The following is a 23,690-nucleotide window of genomic DNA, read 5'->3' as shown; positions in this document are numbered from 1 at the left end:
AAGTGAAAATCATGTTTTATTCAGAAAACTTTAAAAGCAGCCTGAAAGAAAATCTGCATTTTAAACAATACAATTCATCTCCTCCTTTTTGTATTATTTTTGATAAATCATTCGTACTGACAATGTATGTCATGTATTTTTTTGTAAAGTGTGTTTCATTCATGTCCACTGTGAACATTAAAAATAGTGTCCATCTTATTGGCTAACGTAAGTTTCATTTATCTTTGAGATTTGAGTTTCATTGTTGCAGTTACCCAAAATGAAGCCACACGGCCACTTACTTGAGTGGCGTAAAAAGAAAGGTAAGCCAAATTCATACTCATTGTGTAAAGTTCCCGATGAACTTAATAAAGAATATTGCTAGAATATTCTATATTCTAATATTTGAGTAATTCAGATTTGAATTGTGCATTCTTCTGTTGATTTACCTATAAAGGAAAACAGATTTATCAATAATAATAGCTAATATATTAATATGTTACAGTTCAGGTCGTTTGGACATGCTGTGTGTTACTGATGTAAATGTGTATGGTGGTGTTAATACCTGTTGCTCTGTCAGCATGGGAACAAAACAGTTGATAGATGCTGAAATCACTTATAACTTTCTAGCCTATGAGAACGGTTAATATAAGGCACTGCAGAATACTCTTGACATTTGTAGCACAGCGCTTGAGGTGTTAAAGCAGACATCTGTCTTTCATGAACATACATACATCTGATCTCCTTTAAATGGAATAATCTCTTTGGTTGCCATTCAGTCCTTGATAAAAGTAGACATTGGGTTACATGGGGGGTCATCACGATTGGGAGAAGCAATGGTAAAGTCACTCAGTCTTTGGCAAGGCGGGGGGATAACAGGATTATGGGGCTGCCCATACCCCGCCCCCTCACAGGTCAGTGGACCCATGAGAGGGGCCCACTCCCCAGCCGCGGGGTGCACGATTAAAATTTGGGCGCTTGGACACACGGTTCCAGTTTAGTGTCGGCTCAGGCTGAGTGTCTAAGAGTTCAACCCCAGGCACTGGTAGAAACCTCTTTGCTCCTGCATGTCCCCCAAAAGGCATCGGGACTCTGGGGGAATGAGAGGGTTTTAGGTTATTGCCACAGGATGACCCAAGTATACATCCTTGCTGGAATGTATAATCTGTTGTCAGGGCTACAATATCCTTGGTCTTTGAAGGCCAGTGTCTGCAGGCTTGCTTTTTTCCAGCCAGGCTCTGAAGCAGTTGATTCAACCAATCTTTGTGCTGATTGAACTAACTCTGCTTCCCTCCCCTGGTGTTAGAGGCAGCAGTACACACAGCTGGATAAGCTGCCAGACCATGGTCCCCCTGGACTCCAAATGAGTGGATCTGATCTGTTTGATTTAACAGCTGTCGGAATAACACATAAAACAAAGGCCTTTATGCAGAGCTGTCATGATTCAACAGCTGCTTTTTGAGTGGAAGTTATATTGCCTGAAGGCTTTTATTTATGTTTTTTTTTTAATGATTTCAAACTCTGGATCTACCCATGAGACCCATGTGTTTTGTAATGCACAGCCATCTTGTAAGTATTAGTGTATATCCATGTACAGATTTATACTATAAGAACTTCAATGACAAGCCATTCAGACAATGCTCATCATTGTGCCTGTAGTCTAGTGTGCAAGGAACTCTATGAACACTATGAACCTTGGAAAGCTATTCCATGCACTTCTAACACTGAGTGAAAAGAGTTCCTAATGTCAATGTGATATTTTTAAATAATAATAAAATAAATGAATACTTTCCCCCATCTCTTCTGCTGACAGAACTAATCTGGAAACATCTTTTTAAAGACATTGTTGTTTTAAAATTTCCCTTTTAAAAATCTCAACATCGCCTGACTCTGTTCATTGAGACTAAAGAGATTATGGGTTTTGAGTCTCTCCTCTTATAAAAGCTTATAAATTTTACATGTGGAACCAGTCTTGTTGCCCTTCTGTGTACTTTTTCGAGAGCTTTTACATCCTCATAATATGGTGCTCAGAATTGGACTTGGTACATTTGGAGTTATGTGTTAATATAGTAAAAGCTTTGTGTCACTCTAACCCTAAACTCGTCTACATAGTCTCAGTGATTTAGGGATGAAGTACATGCATACTTTGGCAATTTACACCACCGCTGTTTTTGCTTGAAGAAAATGACTTGGATAAATTGTTTCCAATGCAATCTGTAGCCTGTGTACAATGCGCATATCCCTCGAAACAGAATGAAATTTTGACGGCTGTACATCAGAGGACTTTTTTTAAGGCTTTGGTTTTGTCCCTTCAGAGGCCCCGGGCACCTTGTATTGAAAGATAAGAACTTCATAATGACCGTAATGCCGACAGTTTAGAACTAAATGGCATAGATAAAAGGTTAATACTTCCCTTCATTGATTTTTATCATCTAAATGCCTGTGAGCACTCAGATAGAGGTTCTGCCTTTGTCATCAGTGTCTGACGTGTCTCTGTCACGCTGTGCTCTCTGTAATTGGGAAATGTGATCCAGTGAGTGCGCAATCAGTCTTGAGGAGCTGAAAGGCATTTTGAGGCGAGACGTGTTGCGTTTCCATCCAGAGCTTCAAATAGACTCCGGACATTAATACCACGTTTCCACAGGCCGAACTGTGTCAAGCCCTACTGGAACCCAGCCAGGCCTGGCTGATGATTATTGCTTGGTTTTCCATTGCCTTCCCTTGGGTGTAATACATGACGTTACACAGAATATGAATAGAGTGTTCATGCAATTGAGACACCTATACAGGGGAGAGAGTTTGTAGAGTCCTCAGGCTTCTGCTTGGCAAATAATGCTTGCTAGCTAGCTAACATCAATAGCTGTCACAAACCTTACACTTGTTGCCAGAGAAGACAAGAACCAACCTTCAACACAAACAAACAGTGCAGGGTGATTTGAATGTGCAATTTTCATACCTATATTTTACAGAATGTACATGAATTTGTGTCTTCCAAAAGACTTAAGTGCTGATTTATGTGTTTCTACAGAGTCAGCTGACCCCACCTCTGGCCTTCTGACCAGGCCAGCACCTGATAGGTTACTGAGCTTGAGATGAAAGGTTTGTGCCTCCTCAACCTGAAAGAAATACAGGGAAAACCACGTGGAGCAATACCAGGGCGAGCAGGCCTGGTTCCAGCACGACAGTGGAAAAGGGGCACTGAGCCCAAGAGCTGCACGCCAGGCCCCGGATTGGATGTCCATAAGGAGGGCGTAGTGGAAACATGAGCCAAGCACCAAGTGGAACTTAGGAGTTGTTGTAGTTGCCTTTCAAGTTACTAAGTTTGTATCATTTTTCCTAATTCAGCCTCTTTGATGGCTATTTATTTTAATTTAGTCTGATAATCTCTCCTCTCCTCTCCTCTGCTAATATACTCAAGGTCTCCTCTTGTGCCCTGTTATTTAAACATCATGGTCTGAACATTTGGTCACCCAGTGGCAGTGATCTGAAAGGACTTTGTCTTCACCTACTTGGTTGGATGGTGTCCAGGAGAGTTACACTGGATCCCTTAGATTACCTAGTGTTAACAGTTGCTTATGCTTATGTCTTGGGAATGGGAGGACCAGCCAGGGTGCCAGCCAGGGTGTGTACAGGGGTTGGGGACTCACCTGTTGAAGCACCTGTAATTGGCAGGTTGCAGTCTCTGGGGTGGCTCTGGCAGCTGAACGTTGAGAGTGGCCAGCAGTTCCTCACTCTCGCCAAGGGCTTCCCGCCATGGGGAGCAGTAGGATTTGGGGACCACCGTGATGTTGAACTTCTCCCGAGGGATCTCCTTCAGAGGTCCTGAATACCCTGGGCCGAGAGAGGAGACTGATATCTTAGAAAGGGGTCTGGGTTAATCCAGGCCACGCACTCACGGGGACACACGCAAACACCTGGTTGTTTGAAGTCGTCTACCTGGAGCGAGGACGTTGGGGTTGCCCTTCTTGGCTACTGTCTGTTTCAGGGTTGTCACCAAGCTTTGTTTCCCGGGCGGACGGATGAACACCTCTGTTCGGACGTTCTCCTTGCCTCCCTCCCTGTGCCGCCCCTCCTGTGTGTCCGGTGTCACCTGAAACTGGTTCAGGTCTGGGAGCTGCAACAGAATGAATTCCGTCATGGCAATCAGCTGCCAAAGGAGATTTTTTCTGGATTTGACAGATTCTTATTGCCCCGCTACATGTCACTGGAGAAAAGCAATCCCATCAACCGCAGTGCGTTGGTTTGTCAGCCATTTCCGCCTTAGGTCAAGTCTGTCTTTTCAGCTCTGTAAGGCACAGACTGATCTCGTACAGACAGCTTACGCCCATCTGTCTGGAATCTTTGATTAGACCTTGAGTAATATTTTTTTTTTTCTATGGAGTGGGCTGTGTAACTCTTGTTGGAAATCAGGGCTTTGTGGTTGCAGAGTTCATCAGATCAAGTTCCCGGGGGGACTGTGTGCAGTAGCTCACCAACCTACATCATTTGACAGTTTAAGGAAACTTTCTTGTTTTTCCCCCTGTGCTGGCGTTCCCATCAAATGCACTGCACTTCACAGTCAGCACCATGACCTTGTCCTCCACCTCTCCTTGCCCTCGCCTGTTCAGAACGGCTGCGCAGCGCAAGATGAGATGCGACAGCCGGTGTTTCACTGCCTCGTCACAGACCAGACACTATAAATCCTACTAAAAAACAAGCTGGTTGCGCAATGACTCTGGAGGGTGGAGGGAAAAAAAAAAAACACTTTCACTGCAAATTACAATCCCAGGGGTCTTACTTGTCACAAGTATTCTAATGATTGCCCAGAGGCTTTAAAATTGTTCCTCTTGGTTGATTATCAATTTAATCAATCAACCAATCTGATACAGGATGGTAAACTGGAGGAGGATTCAGTGTCTGCACCATTTTAAGTGATGTGAACGTTTTGCTTATAAGCAGGCAGTTGACTTGAATTTCCACAGCTCTCTTCGAATGGTAGCTTTCTTTGGATTTGTGGATGAGGCAAAATGGCTATCCAGACTACAGGGGTCAAATTAAGCATTGATTTGGATAACAGAAACGGCTCAGAAAAACTGTAAGGCATCAGCATTGCTCTACAAATGTGGCGGCTGAGCAGCATATTGCAGCAACAGATCACATTCAATTGCATGTTGTACCAGCATATGTTTTATATATAGCATAGGTAAATATAGTTGTGTTCCTGCTCAAATTAAATTATGGCTATGTGGTGTAGCTAATAGGCTTGACTGCTTAAATGAACTGGCTCCATTATGAATAGCGCGAACATTAACAAGCACACTCTGTTAGCAGTTTATGACTGCACGCTCAATTCGGCGACATTTCCGTTTTTGAATATTACTGTTATATTTAGGCTATGGAATGCAGCCTTGGGTGGCTGTTTACCGGTCTTGTAAACTTAATTCTGTGCGCATTCATATGTAACTCCCGACTTTGCGTCCACTATTGCTCCGCCCAGGCGAACTGGGTTATTCATCTTCGTCGGGTGCTGTTATTCAATCGCAAGGAAGTGTCGGCCATCGTGACCAGGGGCAGCAGCGCGCACGTATCTCCATATCGCTTTTGATAATTGTATAAAAATGATACTTCTGTGACAGCGCACGTAGCCCTCCACCTGTAATCTCGTGTTTACGGCCGATAACCGAAAACCAAAGTGTCTTACACTGGTGGGCGCGTCTGCCGTGTTCTCCACCGTGTACTTCTCCACTCTCCGCATCCTCTCCTGGAACATGAGCGAGCCCCTGTTTGACGGCAAGTGTAGCTCCTCCACCATGACATCCTTGGGCACGTTGATCTTTTTTCCCAGGTTTAAATGCTCTGACATACACATAAAATATATAAGAGGAAATGAGAGAAAATCTGTTTTATGCGCGTACACACAAACATACCTACATGCAAAACTAAACAGACGAACGTTTATAAAGATACAGACAGACAGGGCTGGGAGGAATAATATGAACTTAATCAAAATTTATTCAGAATAAGCACCGTTACCCTGCCATGAATACAAATATAACAGATGTAAATGTATTATGGGACGAATTATGCCAGAATAATATGAGAATAATATCAGATAATATGCGAACGTCATCTGAACCGTCCATGCAGCCAATGTGCCCTATAAGTATTAAAGAAATATATCAAAATGGAGACAATCACGTTACGACTTTAGTCATCGCCTAATTACAGCAATATTAGCTTTGTGTAAGGCTGAAGTCACTGATGTCAGGTTAAACGTGGAGATGCCCGTTCCTATCGTCTTACTGATAGCTTTTCTCCGTCTGAGGTCATATTACTGTATTGCGTCGTGTTGTTTTAAGTTTCTTGCACACGTATTGAAATAGATACACCATGCCAGTGGTGATACTGAATTCGGCTATTATAGGACGGCAGCTCTCAAATAGCCTCGAGGATGTGGCCAAGGACTTAAAGTTGATAATTGGGCCGTGTTGCGTGGGAAACGAGTTATAAACAGACCCTCTTGGACCCTCCTCTGCTAGGGGGACCTGCTCGGAGACAGTTGCGTGTTTGTGTGGGGTAATCCGGGAACCGCGACAGGAATCGTCTTGACGTAGCCGTTTAAAATTCCCTGCGGGTTCACATTCTGCTGAGTTAAGGCCGCTGCGCTCCAAACGCGCATTTGAGTTGGAGAGAGCGGCTGTGATCATCGGAAAATGTACAAACCAAAAAGATGTGGAATGCCGGTGGAACGACCGAAGCGAGCTGCACCTCTTCTCCATTTCGGACCAAGGATAGGTGACATTGTAAATTCACAAATCTCAGAAAGTTGTAATTGATCATGGTGTCATACGTGGAAGAAGATATAACAGTAACCGTTGTATAATCTATCAGACTAATATGTTCAAGCAAACAAATGAATAAATAAACCCAGCATCGTCAGAGACATATGCAAAACACAACTTGTAAAATATTGATGTTCACATCGAATCAGTGCGCGTCCTACCTCCCCTGGCTTCCTTGCTCAAAGTCATGGCCTGCTGTTTCCTTTGCCTCGTCAGGTCACTGTTTGATGTCTGCATCTTCGACTTTTCTCTCTAAGGTGTCTGGAAAAAAGAGAAAATATCTTCACATATGGCGCAGAGCAGGACGTTCTCTTCTTGAGATGACGAGAAGAAAAGGAAGAGTCTCTGACATACCCAAAACTTTGCTATGTAGTGTACTTTCAGTTACTTTGGTTACCAAATGTTTTCGTCTCGCAGACCAAACTTGCTTCGCGCAAATCAGGCTTATGTGGCGCAAACTATACTTACTTATCTTGGACAAAAATAGTTACCGGGCTTTGACCAAACAACACTTTGCCAAGCCATTTAAATTAGGATGCAGCCAATCCAGTTACATAATAAAAATCAAAATAGAAGTAAATCTCATTATGGCTCTGTATTTGATGAAACAAATTGCACTACGCATTATTATTATTATTATTATTATAGCATTACCAGGTGTTGTTTTTGTATTATTATCCCAAGTATTGCTGAGGTTTATAATACTCATAAATTTGATAAAACTTTGCATTAATAGTTGTTTTGTTGACATTTAGATGCTTCATACAGTGAGGATTCCACTCCCTGGACATTTTACAGTCCTTTGTTTGTTCTGTGAAAAAAAAATACTTATTTAAAAAATATATTTTAAATGAATAAAATAAAAAAATACATTTTTATATAATGGCCAGTGGATGGGGGAATGAAGCAATGTATCTAGCCAGGTAGCATGATATATTCTGCAACAAAACAAAGCAAACTGCAAACTCTTTCAGTTCATAGTATCAAGCCATGCAACACGGGAGTATTCAGTTGCAAGCTATTGTGGAGAAAATATATATACCATCAATTAACAGTAATGTTAAAATTGTCCCCAGTGTTATTTTTTATTCACTTTTATCAGCCTGTTTGGGTTGCCAAAACGCTATGGGGCACCATACAGGAGGTATGTATGTCCATCAGAACATGTGGAGCCTTCCAAAATTCTTGTGGCCATTTCATGCTTATACATTGTTGTACTGTTCTGACCAAACTTGCTTTCCAGCAGGCTAGATCTAGTCTCTTGTCTGGCCCATATATTTCACCAATAGTGTGAAAATACCCGATGATCCCAGGTTACATTACTGATGATGTGTCTAGGTTGCACCGTAAGGTGTGTGTGTTTGTGTGTAAAACTAGTTGTTTTTGTGGTGGCAAAATAATGAAGAAAAAAAAAAAACAGGACAAGGGAAACATGGAACAAGGAACATGTTGGGTGCTTTCTTCATATGAATATATTTTAATGAAATTATTTTAATGAAATTATTTAGTGTCACACTGAAAATAACCCGTCACAGAGGGTCATGACCTCTGTGTCCTTAATAGTAGTAACGTTCCTGATAAAGTGTCAGGTTATATAGTGAGAATTTTACACCTCTTGAGAGTACTGGATCATTGCTGGATATGTTCATTATCACATAAATAAACTTCCCTATGACTCTCCCTGCCTGGAAACACTGGGTGATAGTCAGAGGTGGACACCCCGGCTTCAGAAAGTAAAAGTCCTACCATGTATTTGTTCTATCCATTCACTAAACAAGGTGATTTCACTAATTAGCTCCTCTACCTGGCTGAAGAGTTTGTGCTAATTAAATTCAGCTGGTGTAGCGCATGGGTGGAACAAATACGTGAAATAAATTTCCGCCTTTTTTTCTCCTGTTTTGTCTTCCGTCTACTATTGTACTGTATAATACTCTATAGCGTACACTTTTTTATATATACGTGTGTGTTACCTCACTCATAATGCTAAGGAGGAATGCAAAACAAAGAGGTGTTGGTATTTCATTCAGCCAAGGGATTTTCACAGAGCCGAGAGGAAAATTCTGAGATGAAGTCACAAATAACCATGCAGGATCAATGTAAATAACATCTTTGTAAAAAAAAAAAAAAAAAGAAAAAAGAAAGAAATAGCATAAAATCATAATACCGATAATTTTGTTATGGCATGGAATGTATTGTGACATACTTATATACGCCCTGTTTTTATTTTGGATTTTTGACCTTAATTTCCACCTGTTCGCTTTTCCCGTTATGTATCTGCTTTATTTATGTATTTTTTTTAATGTCAGATAAAATACATTGAGACAGAGGAGTAAGTCAATCGACAGGAAAAGTAGCAGAGAGTTTGAGCGGATCAGTGGCTGTTTTCGGTAAGGTCTCTTTCTCCAAGAACAAAATCAGTGGTATGAGGACAGCAGGTGTTAGGAGGACACTTGCTCTTCAGCCCCAATGCAGAAATAAATTTATGCTACACTCATGCGCAGTTCAGCCATAAGCGTGTTTAGCCATTCCAGCTACCTGTACACACTCACAACTAAGCTGGGTTGCTATATTAACTATATTAGCTGCCTCTTTGATACTTGCCGTGAGCAGGCGTAACTTAAGCCAGCTTGGATATGGCTCAGTGTGAGTGTGTACAATGCTGAATTAAGGGGTAAGGGGAAAAGAAAAGTCATATTGGATTTGATACAAATGTGAATCCGTGCAAGGCCTAAGCGCCAAAGCTCCAAACCCTGAGTGATGCAGGCTTACCTGGCTCTCAGGTGAGGGGAGTTCGTATCAGACCGCGTGGTGTCCCTGTCTGGATCAATGACGGGGGGGCTCGGTGACACAAACCTGTCTCTCGCACGGAGACTGTGGACATGTGAAGTAAACAGCTGGGATGGATCGGGTGTGGGTTTCTCCTGGTTGACTTACATCACCGGTCTATTTTAGTGCAGGGCCTGGATTGTGCCGCGTAGATGGGGTTAGCAGGCCTGGATTTACGCCACCGGCCTCCGCATCCCTGATAATAAAAATACGATCTGGTCTGTCGGCAAGCGTGTGCGCTGCCCTGAGAACAGCTGACACCATCCAGTTTGTGTCACCGAGCTCCCTGTCACCAAACATGCGGCCGCACCTCAGAACAACCGCCAGGCATGCGGGGCGCATACCCTCGTGACAGGTGTGGGGGAAGACACCTGTGCCTGCTACCACCTGCATGGCTTTTTTTGTGGAGAGGTCAAGGTGAGGTCACGTGGTGGTGATGGGGGGGTATCGGGGTTGGGGTTAAAGGTGAAAGGTTGGAGGTGAGTTATACACAGGGATTCCTGTGTATAGTGTGCATTTCAGTGGACATCCATCTTATCTCTGTTGTCTTTTTTTTGGTTGGCGTTCAGAAGATTTAAAGCTGATCATGTTTACAGTCTTACAGAGTTTTTATACACTCCCTTTGTAAAAAAAAAAAAAGAAGAGTTTCTTTTTTTACTGACAACCAAAGACAAACTTTTCACCTGGAGTTTCACTTTTTTAACACTCTGAGCTTTCTCACAGCTACTTCCCGGAGTGAAGAAAATGACCTTTTTTCAATCACGGCTGAGGAAATTGGCTATTGATTTTTCTCCCTGTTGCAAACAAAGACACTCTCCTTCCTTGATGAAATCCACCATCTTCACGGAAGCAATCATAGTAATCATGAGGCTTTTCTCTCTTTCTTTTTTCTTCCTGTCTCTGTATGTATCTTACAGCAAATCATATGCAATAATACATTACATGAACATACAAAATTTCATATGGATTCAGCCTTAATGTATTCAATGATAACATGATGTACATTTGATGAGTTTTTGATGAATAAACAATATTCTCCAGTTTTACATTCATGGTGCTGATGCCAGTCCAAAAATTCCTGCATCCCAATGATACATCTATGCAAACAGAACATAAGGATGCCTTATGATAATATATACAAATAATAATCAGTTTATGTAAGCAAATTTCAGAAGCACATGAAGCTTACACCCCATGATTTTCTCTGAATCCGAGGTAGAGTGAATATAACTCTGTGCATTATAATTGTGTGATTGTGTGATTCTGTGGATGATTGTTTGCAGTTCACAGGTCAGGGTGATTGGATAAGAATGTTTGATTCTGGTTGTGTGTGTTTGTGTGTGTGTGTGTGTGTGTGTGCGCGCTTTTGTGGGATAGGGACATTTTGTTTACCCAGTACCTGAGAGGTAACTTGGAGGACTGGTTGACAAGAGGGGACTCTTGCCTGAGTGACAGGTGTTCATGAAAGCTGGCCTCTGCGGTCTGTTCCTGTCATGTTAGCCAGGTTCGACTGTTGCAGCGGGTCACCAGGTAGTGACACCAGAACAATGCCTGCCGTCAACCACCGAGTGTTTGTGTAAGGGTGGAGGCCTTCTTAAAAAGAGGGGACCTTCCACCATCCGTTCTCTGCTTCATAGTGTGCCACAGGCAAGAAACAACCAGCAGCGCTTCAGTACAGCACAGTACAGTGTAGAGACTCTGGAAGCGTGTGGGTATGTATCTTCTGCCACAGGGAATCGTGGGGCTTTTCCTGTGTCCTATATGTCTCACTTCCTTCTAACCTCTCCTCAAAGGTATCTTTCGGGCGGTTTCTCCGTCGACTCCTGGGTGTGCTGGGGTACCCTGGCGTGGTGAGCCCCCTGACCCCCCCTGCCCCGCCCCCCCCTCGCGTGAGGAACCCGAGCACCCCCAGGTTCCCCCGGCCAGCGCGTCCGAGCCATGTACGGTCTGCTGTGCGAGAGCCTGCACGACTTCATCAAAGAGTCGTACGGGGACGACGTGTGGAAGCTGGTCCGCGAACGGGCGGACGTCAGGCTGCACTCCTTCGTCACCCACCAGGTGGGAGGGTTGGTCCGAGTCCCGGCCTGTGTGACGGCGCGGGTTTGGGGGGGGGGGGGGGGGGGGCAGTGTCACACCTGTCGTCTGGGAGCTGGTGCTGACAGAGAACAGGGCCCATCTGGTTTATATGCCCTGGCATTCTGGTTACCTCATTAATTCTGGATCTGTGTGTGTGTGTGTGAATGTGTGAGTGTGCAAGTGTGTATGAGAGTGTTGGACTGCACATTTTAGTGTGTGTGTCTGTGTGGGTGTCTGCTTGTCTGTTTGTGTGAGTATGTTTGTGTGGGTGCAGGTATGTGTTTGTGTATGTTTTGCACATTATCAGCATGTGTCTAAGCATATATGTCTGTGGATATTTTCTTTGTATTTTTGAGTGCATCTTTATACATACACTGACCACCCTACATTAATGTATCTGGTAGCATGCCATAGATATTTTGAGCCATGCATTGTCTCACAGATGTAGGCATAAGGCACGATGTTTAGGGATTATGTACATGCATAGTGTCTTTGGTCAGATGTGCACTGTGTATCTGTGAGTGTGCGTCTTGTTACAGAATGCTGTGTTTCACAGGTCACACAGATGCGTATCTGTGAGTAGGCGTCTTGTTACAGAATGCTGTGTTTCACAGGTCACACAGATGTGTATCTGTGAGTGTGTGTCCTGGAATGCTGTATCTGTGTGTCCCGTGTTGAAGCTGTGTGCGTCTACCTGGCAGGTATACAGTGAGAGTGTTATTCCCCGCATTGCCAAAGCGGCCAGTGGAGTGACAGGGACACCCTACAATGAGCTGATGAACTCCTGGGGTGTCTACTTCCTGGGCTTTGTGGGAAAGTACGGCTATGACAGGATCCTGAAGGTGGGGGGCGCTGTTCAGAATGTTGTCTATCAATAATGTGCTTCAGTGTGTTGAGCTGTGATATCTGGGTGTGTATGACACTATTGTTGAGTTAGACTGTCACTGAGTTAATGGCTTGCATTAGTGTGTTCATGTTAAATATTTTAAAAAGTTCAATTTATTGCAGGTCTGTACGCCTCATTGTGTAGAGTTGATGGCTTTGGCTCTGCATGCACAACTGTTCAGTCATTCGGCCTTGGTCTGAATGTGTCAGTGCTCTGAATCAGTCACTCTGTTTGTGTGAGTTGTTGACTGAGGCAGTATCAGGTTATTGAGCTTATTCTTTCAGTGAACTCTAGGTCTCTATGTGTCAGTGTGTTGCTATGTTGGTGTTGACCCTTTTGACAGTATGTCAGGGTGGTGAATTTTTAGTGTTGAGCTTAGTGTATTGACCGACTGACTCTGTGTGCCGCAGGTGCTGGGTCGGCATGTGCGGGACTTTGTGAACGGGCTGGATAACCTCCATGAGTACCTGCGTTTCAGCTACCCCAAAGTGCAGCCCCCCACCTTCTTCTGCCAGGAGGAGTCCGCCACAGGGGTCACACTCCACTACAGGTCAGCGCGGTGGGAGGGGGACAAGGAGAGACATTATATGAAGAGTATAGAAACGCTAAAATTATACAGTGCTTTAGGGCTGATTTACTGCATTTTGGTCACCAAGAAGCACCAAGAAGAAAAGAACTGCATAGATGTGCAACAGGGCTAGTTTCTGGTCTTAGGAAGAGAGGTTTGTTATGCTCAGTCTTTTGTGTTTCAATGAAAGGACATTGGGGGCGGAGGGGATTTTACTGAATTGGTTAGCATTTTCAAAGGGATTAAGAAAGTGGACGACAGAGTTATGTAAACAGAACCAGAAGGCGCATGTGGAATCTGACATTGCCAAAATAGTTCTTTACATAGAAAATGGTAAATACGTGGAAAAAAATGCCTGAATTTGTAGTTAAATTGGAAAACCTGGGGTACAAGCGATTGTAGCCTATATCCCAGAGTATTAGATTAGATTATATGTTGAGCTAAAATTGGTCCCAACTGTCAGTTTTCCTTGTAGTGTTGATATATATTCTTCTGTTTTCATATGTGATATAGCTAATACTCAAAGGAAAAGACAAACTGAAAAATAGGGAAGGAGAGGGAGACAGGAGAGAGACTGACTACAACTGAAGGAAAATAAAAAACACTCCAAAAGAAAGCAAAGCATCTCTATCTCTCCATCCTCTCTGCCTCCTTCTCGCCTCACCGCCTCCTTTCACGCCCTGCCCCCCTCCCTTGTGGTCCCTGCAGGAGCAAACGGAAGGGGTACCTGCACTATGCCATGGGCCAGCTGAGGCAGATGGGAAAGCAGTTCTACGACACAGACATCCACGTGGAGGTGCTGTCCGAGCAGCTGGTGGGGGACTACTCCCACGTCACCATGAGGTCAGCAGGATCACACAAGCACCTTTCCGTAGGCTCCGCACGGCATTGGTCGGCCCTTTGCAAATTATAACTCTTTTTAATTTGTAAAATGAAACAATGATAAGGAGTACATTATAAGTATACTTAAAACATAAAAAATAGTAGTAGATAATATGTCAGTCATTGCGACTTTCATTTGTACATTTGGAAATACTTTTAAAAATGGTATAAGGATATTGTCTGATATTTGAAATTTGTCTTGATTGCCGTATTTTGCGTGCATGCTCTGTATTCTGATTTGCCACAGAACATATTCTTTGTATTTTAAAGTTCATAGTTTAGCCATGTTGTAATGCATTACTTTTTCAGAGGGAATTACAGGTTATTATAGATTGCATCATACAGTTTTAAACCAGCTTGTGTTGGTAAAGCACTTTGTTCAGGTGCTTGCAATAGGGTACATCAGCAGTAACCCAAATGGTTTTTCAAGCCTGTAACCTTCAGGGTCACAGAAGGTGCTGTAATCATTATTTTGCCCATACTGCGGTCCACTTTCAGGCTGAACTTTGATAACTCCGCTTACCGCTACATTCAGAAGGAGGACGAAGAGGAGCAGGAGATTCTGCCCATCACCAGCGACTTCTTCTTCGAAGTGTTCCCCTTCAACATCGTCTTCAGACAGGTGTGTGTGTATGTGTGTGTGTGTGTGTGTGTATGACAGAGAGCATATTTGTGTGTTTCTGTGTGGATGTGTGAAGGTATCTCTCTTCCTTAAACAAAATTGTAAGAAAAAGCAATGGCAATATTTTCTCATTTCAAGGGCATTTCACTTCAGTTCAACGTAATACTTTTGTTTATGTTTTTTTTTTAACTCATTGTTAGGGTATGTATAAATTCTTTACTTGATCAGACAGGTTCAGATGTATGCTTTCCATGTTTCTCAGTAAGAGAGGTGTGTGTGTGGGTGTTTCTGTAACAGATAGAGAGTAAGCCAGTAAATGGGCATATATACTGAGTGCTGTGCCTATATTGCAGGACATGGTGGTGCACAACGTCGGCTCTGGATTGGCCACTGTCTTCCCTGACCTGGATGGAAAGAAGATCAACGATGCCTTCCTGTTGGCACGCCCCCTGGTGGAGTTCACCTGGAACATGGTGAGTAACCAGGGAGGGTGTACATTTTGAGGGAATTGCCTTTGGGTGTTGGCCACATTTTAGGAGGCTTAATACAGTCAACATCCTATAACTGCATATTTAATAACTGAAATATCCATTTACCCATACGTTACTAACCATACATTATGCAGCTGATCCCTTTTTCATTTCATGCTAAGTGCATACTTGCTTATGTGCAAAATATCATATCAATGTAGCGCTTTATATGCCTCCAGGGCTTGACTGTATTCACCACAGGCTGTGCTGTGCATATATTCAGGATCAACGCATAAACTTGTTGCCTGTCTGGCATGTTTAAAAACTGGATCACACAGCTCACCACCACATTTTTTACGCTGGCAGTATCTGTGGTTGGGTCGATCTTACTGCTGAAGTGAGCATGTCCTTGCTTTGTCCTCGTAGATCATCTCCCACCCCAACAACCTGTTTGAGATCATGTCCAAAGAGCCTGTGAAGAGGGAGAGGAACCTACACAACCGCGTCCAGAGTAACGCGTCCTTTCATGGTCACGTGACGGTTTCCCTGTCACATGACTTGCCCTCGTAGAGCTTGTTAGGGAGGGTGTGGGTGCCGACGTGACGGGGCTGAAAGGTGCTCTCTGCTCTTGCAGATTCCGACTATGAGAACGCCAACCGTTCGGCGGACGTAGATGTGGAGCTCATGGCCTTCCAGTCCATCATCGGAGATGATTACAAAGGTCAGCCAGAACCTGGATTGGGGCTACTAAACCCCTGTCCATAGTCCATCTGGACCTGAGAGTCTATTGTTTTCCCCCTGCTTTTTTGCCTTGTTTTTCTTTGTTTCCTGTTTTCATACCTGCGTAATTCTCAAGACAGTATGGCCTTCACTCAGACTGAGCACACTTATTAAATTGGTAAATTGAATCAGACTTAATTTGGTAGATTGGTTTAATTGGAAGGCAAATGTGTTCCTGCAAAATGCATTTTACATATTACATTGTGTTTGCTTAGCAACACTCTCCTCCAGAGTGAATAACATAGACGTGGATTGGGCTTCTAAACCTCTGTCCAGCTGCTTTTCAGCTGTCTTTTCAGGTTTTCAAGCCAATAAACCTGAGAGTCTGCTGTTATCTCATTTTTCACCTTCTTTTTCCTCTTTTCCTATTTTCTTACCTGTATAATTCTTGACAGCTCTGCCCTATCTTTCCCAGATTCAGCACACTTAGTGGATTTGGTCCTGGTATTTGGAAGTCCAGTCCAGCCATCCAACACATATGTTGTTTTTTGCTAAACTTCGCACAGCATTGATTGATCAAGCCTAAATTAAAATTTAATTCTGAAAAATGTATTTTACATGTTACATTACATTGCATTTGCTTAGGAACATTCTTCTACAGAGTGACTTACATAGCTAACTTTTTAATATGCTATCCATGTACACAACTGGATATGTTACTAAGACAATTTAGGTTAAGTATCTCACCTAATGGCCACTTCGGAGTCAAACCTGCAGCCTTTGGGTTATGAGAACTGTTCTGATTACCTTGGTACCTCGCGTCTATCTGCGGCTGATATGGCAAACACTACTGTTGCCTCTGAGAATACATTCAACTCAATTCAACTCACTTCAACTAATATTAGTCACATTTCTCAAATGCTGTTCCTAGGTATTTTCTAAACGATCGATGACCATTATTATCCTCAAAACTGTGGAGGACAGCTAAATTGTATCTATCAAGATGATGATGAGTTGAAGCGTGTGGTCAAGTGCTTGGCTGGAATGAAACCCCGCAGGTAGTATAGCCATCGAGTGCCAGGGTCAGTCTCAGACTTCACATACCTCTTGAGAATTGTATCAAAGCACACACTCTGGGTCTGAATTCCTGTGGTGACAAAAGACATTGTTTGGACTATAACTGAGCTCATGAGTGTATGAGGACGTTTGTATTTATTCATGTGCTGACTCTGACCAGGTAAAGCAATGACAGAGAGTCCCCCTGCAAAGCAGAGATAAGCCATCACTCCCGGCTCTACAGCTATTCAGGTGTCAGCTGCCGCAGGAGAAAGGACGGAGCTGAGCCTGGGCTTGTGTTCGCGAACAGAGATACACTTCGGCAGAATATCAAAGAGCACAAACCACGACGAAAGCAGAGCGCTGGCGATTTTTGGAGAGTGTCTGAAGGCAGTTAGGGTGAGGCTGGAGCGTTGTGATTGGACCGTCCTGCATTTTAACCCCTCAGATGGAAACAGCGCCAATGCCATGGAAAGCTGGGGAGACGGCAGCCGCTGCCTCAAGCTCAAAGGCCAGATGAGATACATGCCGGAGTGGGAGTCCATCATCTTTCTGGGAACTCCTGTGTAAGGCGCACGCACAACACAGCCACTCACATACACGTGTGTGCACAGACTGCCTGTCTAATCCCTGTGAACACACACACACCAAAAAATGCACACAGACAGGGTGCGCGCACGCACACACTAGAAATGCATACACACAGACACTAGAAGTCCACACACATGCGTGCACACACACACACACACCAGAAATGCACACACACGCTGGAAGTACACACATGCACGCACACACGCATGAACACACACACACACACACAGTCTTTTTGTCTCTTCCATTCTTTTCTCATTTCTACAATCTAGTGCCCTCTGGTCACAAAGTCATAGCAAACAAAACAAACCAAAAAACAAACAGACCCTGCCATGAACTGTCCCCTCTCACTGTCAGCTCCGGCTGCTGTCATTGTCATGCCTGTATGCTTTAGTGTCTCTTTGTCTTTCCTGCAGACGCTCAGTGATCTGACCGCTTTGTGCTTTGTGCAAAGCTTTCAAGTTGACAAACAGGGAAAATATGAGGACACTTAATTTAGTCTCTAAAGCAGAGCATGTGCTTGCATATAAAAATGTGGCTTTGAGCTGCTGATTATTTAAATAGTTTAAAGTGTGCACGCAATTGTCTACATGGCTTTTTCTATGCCCAAAACAATAACATCTCCATTAATTTGCATTGTGTTATGCCGTAAATTTAATTTTCGTTGACACAGAATGTACAATACATCCACAAAAAGGAAAGACTAGAGCAAATTAGCATCACATTTCCCTAATGTGATCATTTTCTCATTTCATTCCCTCCTCTGTAACTCTTGAAGGGTTCAGTTTCTGCACTGACTTTATCTCTCCTGTCCCGTAGGATGGAGAGTCTGAGTGCCATGTTCAAGACTGGTCTGTACATCAATGACCTGAGCATGCACGATTCCAGCCGGGACCTGGTGCTGGCCGGGACACAGCAGTCAGAGGAGCTGAAAAGAGCCCTCATCCAGGTACTGACCTCACTTCCTGTGTGACATACCCAGACCTCTCTTCCTGTGTGTGACATACACAGACCTCACTTCCTGTGTGTGACATAGCCAGACCTCACTTCCTGTGTGTGACATATGCAGACCTCACTTCTTCTGAGTGATGTGTACAGACCTCACTTCCTGTGTGTCGGATATACCTCGCTTTCTGTGTGTGACATATACAGTCTCCACTTGTGAGTTCAGTTTGAAGTGTTGAGCGTAAATATAGCAGTGAAATATAGAAAGCCTTGCAACCATCTATACAGTAACTTAAAGGTAAATTAGCAGTTAGCTATTGTGGATTTTAATTCAATAGGCTGGCCTACCGCTGCCTTGTCAGTGTCTATGGGGGACCTCACAAAACCTCATGTTACATTATATTATTTGATCATTTTATATCATTTAGCAGAGGCTCTTATCCAGAGTGAATGTAAATGTTGTCTGTTTATACAAATGGATATTTACTGAGGTATTTCTAGGTGAAGTACTTTGCCAAAGGGTACAGCAGTAGTGCCCCAGTAGGGGAATCGAACCAGCAACCTTTCAGGTATAAACCCTGCACTTTACCACTGTGCTACACTGCTGCCCTGGTCTTGTGGTGACACGTCTGGCCTTGCCTCTTTGCTCACATCAGGAGCAGAAGAAATCAAGCAAGCTGGAGGAGAGCATGAAGATGCTGGACTACGAGATGAAGAAGACGGACGACCTTCTGTACAGAATGATCCCCAAGCCCGTGGCCAAGAGGCTGCGCAAGGGAGAGCCGGCTGTCAACACCTGTGAGGTCAGAGCCTGGCTCAGTTCTCAGTGGCCATGGCAGTCACCTCTAAAAGCCTTTCTGAGAACCGGAAGGCTATAGAATCCTTTGGCTTCATAGCTGATTAACTGACAATGAGCACACAATATGTATTAATCAAAACAGCATATGAAGGATCTCAACATACCTTATCACTTTATATTCCACAGCTTACTCGTTCAAGAAGCAATGGCCATACTAAATCTATTTGTGGTTGTACACCTCTGTTGACCCTGAGCTGAGCTGTCTCCTCTACTTGCACTGAGCAGGTGTTCCCAGATGTGACGATCCTCTTCAGCGACGTGGTGGGCTTCACGCGCATCTGCAGCCACATCACGCCCATGCAGGTGGTCTCCATGCTCAACACCATGTACACGCTGTTCGACACGCTCAGCGAGAAACACCGCGTCTTCAAGGTCCGCTGGGGGTGTGGGTCGCGTGTGTGTGGATGTGTGTGTGTGTGTGTGAATCTGTCAGTGTTCCCAGATGTGGGTGTATGCACACAAGTGTGTGTTTTCCTGCCACTGTGTATTTGTGTGCATGTGTGTATGCACCAGTGTGTACATATGCATGTTGGTGCTGTCAATTCTAAGCCCCATCTTCATGAACTTTGACAGTTTTAATGGGGGACAGGTATTGACTGCAATGTGAACAGGACAATGTGAATAATGCATCTTTTAGATAGGGCAGCATTTCCCATACCTCTCAAGGAGGACCCCTTGTCCTGCAGGGATCTCTCCCTGCTCCAACACAGCTGATTTAAATAATCAGTTTGTTATTAAGCAGCTTCAGGAGTTCATAACGAGTTGATCATTTGAATCAGCTGTGTTGGAGTAGGGAGAGATCCAAAACATGCAGGACAAGGGGTCCTCCTTGAGAGGTATGGGAAACGCTGAGATAGGGTATATGGTAGACTCCCAGCCCATGGGCCAACCTGTCTTCCCTCCCAGGTGGAAACCATTGGCGATGCCTACATGGTGGTGGCTGGAGCCCCAGAGAAGACCAAATACCACGCCCATAACATCTGTGACATGGCCCTGGACATGGTCCGCTCCATCGACCACCTGAAGGATCCCTCCAACGGGAACAACATCCAAATCCGAGTGGGTGAGTCCCCAGAGAGCTGCCACCTGGTTTCCTAGTGGACTTTTCTGTATCACATGATGCCCCAAAACACCGTGTTCAGAAGGTGTCATAGCAGAAGGAGGAGGACAACTCCAGCTCCTGTGGAGGGGCCATTGTGATGTGTCATGTAGGATTTTTGGGATGTGTGACCCCATCCCTTGTTATGTCTTTATCTTGTGTAGGGATCCATTCTGGGATGGTGGTCGCAGGGGTGGTTGGACACAAGATGCCACGCTATGGTCTCCATGGTGACACAGTTCACACGGCATCCGCTATGGAGAGCAATGGGAAAGTAAGGGAGTAGACAAACCTCATAAGGAGGGCCGATGGGAGCAGCATTTAAGCCCTTTAGGGTGTCATTTTTTTATTCTTCAGTTGTGTTACCCAATCCAGAATGTAACAGAATTTGATGTTGTTGAATTTAACTGAATTCATAATATAACATTCATACGTTGACTTGATTAATACATATTGATGGAACAAAATGCTGATAAGGTGATTTAAGTTGTGGCAGCTGACACTGACAGAGAATCTGCAGATTCAGTGGTAGCATGAATTGATGGGCTAGCATGAAATTATGCACCACTGAGAATGAGAGTGTCCAGATTGTGCATCTTATCTTGTGATTCAGTGAGAAAACCAGAAAAATATGTACAGAGATGTATATATACTGGCAGATGGAAATGCTTAAACAGAATCACTCTCCTTACATGTGTGAATTGGGGAGATGAGGAGTGCTTATAACACCGTGTTTGACGTTGCAGGAGATGCACATTCAGCTCAGCAGTGCCACCTATGAGCACCTGAAGGGCAGCCACTTCATCTTTGAGCGGAGAGGGACCATCACCATTAAGGTCTGCACGGTCCCTGCCACGTCACTCTCTCCCATCACCACACCTTGTCTGTGAGTGGTGAGGTCAACAGGGCCGATACCATTGTGACCATGTCAGCACTGTAACAACCATACGCGTGACCAAACTGACTTTAGCCACTGCTATCACTACCCATTTATTGAAAACCTCTAGCATTATGACTATCATTGTTATAGTCACAGTTCCATAACCACACCATGACCGTCTCCGCCATTCACTGAACCACTACAGTCAGCAACGTTATGGCCACACTCTCACAGTCACACCATAACAGTAGCCCATGAGTTGTTGAACAGTAGCACTAAATGGCTATAACTGCCACCACAACAACCAACATCATCATCATAATCGTCTATGTCATCTCAGCCATCACTAACGGTGTCACTATGGCAATGTCCTGGGGAGAGGAGACTGGGGAAAGCATTTGGGGCTGTTCTCTGAAAAATGTCCGTTTTTACCCTACAATTATCATTCCACATGTATAGCTATTACGAGCATTTAATGTCACATTTTGTGGAAGGGAACTATTGGTTGTCAAAAATGAACCTTTAAAAGGAAAAAAGTGAAAAGTTTTCTGACAGTTCTCATTCAGTAGATTTTAGTCAGTCAGAGTCAGTCTGATCATATCGTTTCATTTTGTTGATATTTTGGATATCGTTTTGAAGGAAGGGAAAATCTTAAATTCAACAAGAATAACATTTTAAACTGCTTCTCATGACACTCAGGTTGAAAGAAAATGATATGCCTTAATTCAAGTATATGTGACAACCAAATACACCATAATGTGTACTGACAGAACCATCTTAGTATCGGTAATAGCATGAGCTACTTTGATAGATTGTGAATATGTGACTATTTATGTATGACACACATTTGTGTGTGGGGGGTGGAGGATATAATTTATCCATTGATTCTGGCTGTCTGTAAATGAAAGAAAAATATCATTAGCTAAAAAAAAATATGCTGGAAAGCGTACTGGCTCCAACAGTTGGTGATAACAGGCCAGCAATGATTAAGCCAACCTTTCATCAAAGCCTTTTCACCCTGCGTCTGTTCTTCTAATCCCTAATAATTAACAGCGGGTCTCTGTACTTACTGTCCTAGTTTGCCAGACTAGCTACATTTCTGCCTATAGAAATTTCCATTTTCTTTGTGTGGTAGCCAGAGAGAATTAATAGTTATAAGCAGTGTAAAGCCACATTCCTTTCCTTTCCTGTCACATCCAGGGAAATGTGGAGATTGAAACCTATTGGTTGAAGGGAAAGAGAGATAAAGATGGAAACGCCCAGGCTGCCTGCCCCCAGTTTGAGACGCAAACCATCAGCAAAGCCACCATTTCACCCCCGGACCCCCCCATTGATGAGGATGTATTGGTATGGCCCACTTGGTCTCTTTTCCTTCAGATACTCCTGTTTTTGATCTGCCTTCTCTTTGATCTTTGATCTATCTGATCTATCCAGAGTCCCACAAAGTAATTCTCCATCATCCAATAATTTTCTAGTGTATGATGTTTATACTGTATACTTCACCAGTATATCTCTCTCTGTGGTTGCTGTGCATGCAAAGGCATGTTGGGAGAAACATTGCAACCGTCGGGCTCTCTTTTCTGGGTACTGTAGGTCTTTCCATCTGTGGCGGGGGAGGATGAAGATGATGTGAAATCCATTCGGTCTCACCGCATCAAAATGGAGACTTCTGGGAACTCCCTCGAAGAGTCGATGGAAGAATGCAGGGTAGAGGAGACCTCTGTGAGTAAGGTGAGAGTGGGGTGGGGCCGGGGCTAGGGGGTGGGGCCAACATTATTATTCTTCAAGTATATTTTGCTATAACGATTTTAAGAGTATCATCTGTGATACTTTCATAGGAGTATTATTTTTTTGTCTGTCAAAAATAAGATCAATCAAGTTCAAAAGCTGGGTGACAGGGCCAGCATATACCTAAACCTAAAAGCACAATCCCTAATCCCTTAACACAAAATGAGGGTAAAAAATAGCGAAACAGGCGAAACCAGTCCTGTCTTGTCTCTCAGTCTCATTACAAAGATGCTCTCCAGGACAACGGTCTCCAGGACGGCCACATCGAGCTGGACTCAGGCGAGTTCAATGGGAGAGACTCCATCATGGAGTCTCCGGAAGGATCCTGCGACTCCCGTGGCTCCGAGAAGAGTGCCATGTGCTGCGTGTCCTGAAGGATTCTGGGAGATTTCCCACATCTGACTTCAACCACTTTGTCAACTTTGAAGAGCGCTTAGTGCCGCCATGTGTAAAAATGATCAGTAGTTCTCAGTTATCCTGATTCATGTATATCTCGCTTAAGGCTGACTGATAATCTTGATGTAAATTTTATGGAAAAAAAAATATCGGTAAGTATTTGGAAGTGAACCCAAGGTTGAGTGATTTGCTGGACATACCAGTCACACGCCAAGGCACTGGCCCT

The 23,690-nt window shown here is 43.8% G+C and overlaps 2 protein-coding genes across 3 annotated transcripts; one reads left to right on the top strand and one right to left on the bottom strand.

Moving 5' to 3' along the window:
• Positions 1 to 3: 3 nt before the first annotated feature.
• LOC118791498 (myozenin-2-like) lies at positions 4 to 9,726 on the bottom strand. Of its 2 annotated transcripts, none has more exons than XM_036548872.1 (6): positions 9,570 to 9,726; positions 6,962 to 7,061; positions 5,660 to 5,814; positions 3,916 to 4,093; positions 3,627 to 3,810; positions 4 to 1,071 (listed from the first exon to the last, which is right to left on the bottom strand). In XM_036548872.1, exons 2-6 carry the CDS (start codon positions 7,035 to 7,037, stop codon positions 888 to 890), a joined length of 777 nt encoding a protein of 258 aa, XP_036404765.1. In that variant the 5' UTR covers positions 7,038 to 7,061; positions 9,570 to 9,726; the 3' UTR covers positions 4 to 887. The 2 variants fall into 2 exon arrangements, with proteins under 2 accessions (XP_036404765.1, XP_036404766.1); XM_036548873.1 differs by lacking the exon at positions 9,570 to 9,726 and adding an exon at positions 7,155 to 7,242.
• Positions 9,727 to 11,564: 1,838 nt separating this feature from the next.
• LOC118790571 (soluble guanylate cyclase 88E-like) lies at positions 11,565 to 23,442 on the top strand. Its single transcript, XM_036547519.1, has 18 exons — positions 11,565 to 11,684; positions 12,404 to 12,544; positions 12,999 to 13,138; positions 13,865 to 13,999; positions 14,537 to 14,660; positions 15,014 to 15,133; positions 15,557 to 15,641; positions 15,765 to 15,851; positions 17,355 to 17,472; positions 18,317 to 18,446; positions 19,099 to 19,245; positions 19,527 to 19,673; positions 20,208 to 20,364; positions 20,565 to 20,674; positions 21,147 to 21,236; positions 22,481 to 22,627; positions 22,874 to 23,011; positions 23,284 to 23,442. Exons 1-18 carry the CDS (start codon positions 11,565 to 11,567, stop codon positions 23,440 to 23,442), a joined length of 2,295 nt encoding a protein of 764 aa, XP_036403412.1.
• The last annotated feature ends 248 nt before the right edge of the window (positions 23,443 to 23,690 follow it).

The sequence above is a fragment of the Megalops cyprinoides genome, chromosome 16, assembly GCF_013368585.1.
Source record: "Megalops cyprinoides isolate fMegCyp1 chromosome 16, fMegCyp1.pri, whole genome shotgun sequence".
Lineage (NCBI taxonomy): Eukaryota > Metazoa > Chordata > Actinopteri > Elopiformes > Megalopidae > Megalops > Megalops cyprinoides.
This window is presented reverse-complemented; position numbering and strand designations above follow the sequence as displayed.

Coding starts and splice junctions, on each gene's coding strand:
- LOC118791498 (XM_036548872.1), bottom strand. CDS start 7,037: ATGCAGACATCAAACAGTGACCTGACGAGGCAAAGGAAACAGCAGGCC. Junction 4,094..5,659: donor CGGCAGACGCGCCCACCAGT/GTAAGACACTTT, acceptor ATTCTGTTGCAG/CTCCCAGACCTGAACCAGTT. Junction 1,072..3,626: donor AATTACAGGTGCTTCAACAG/GTGAGTCCCCAA, acceptor TCATTCCCCCAG/AGTCCCGATGCCTTTTGGGG.
- LOC118790571 (XM_036547519.1), top strand. CDS start 11,565: ATGTACGGTCTGCTGTGCGAGAGCCTGCACGACTTCATCAAAGAGTCG. Junction 17,473..18,316: donor ATCTTTCTGGGAACTCCTGT/GTAAGGCGCACG, acceptor CCTGTCCCGTAG/GATGGAGAGTCTGAGTGCCA. Junction 20,365..20,564: donor CAACATCCAAATCCGAGTGG/GTGAGTCCCCAG, acceptor TATCTTGTGTAG/GGATCCATTCTGGGATGGTG.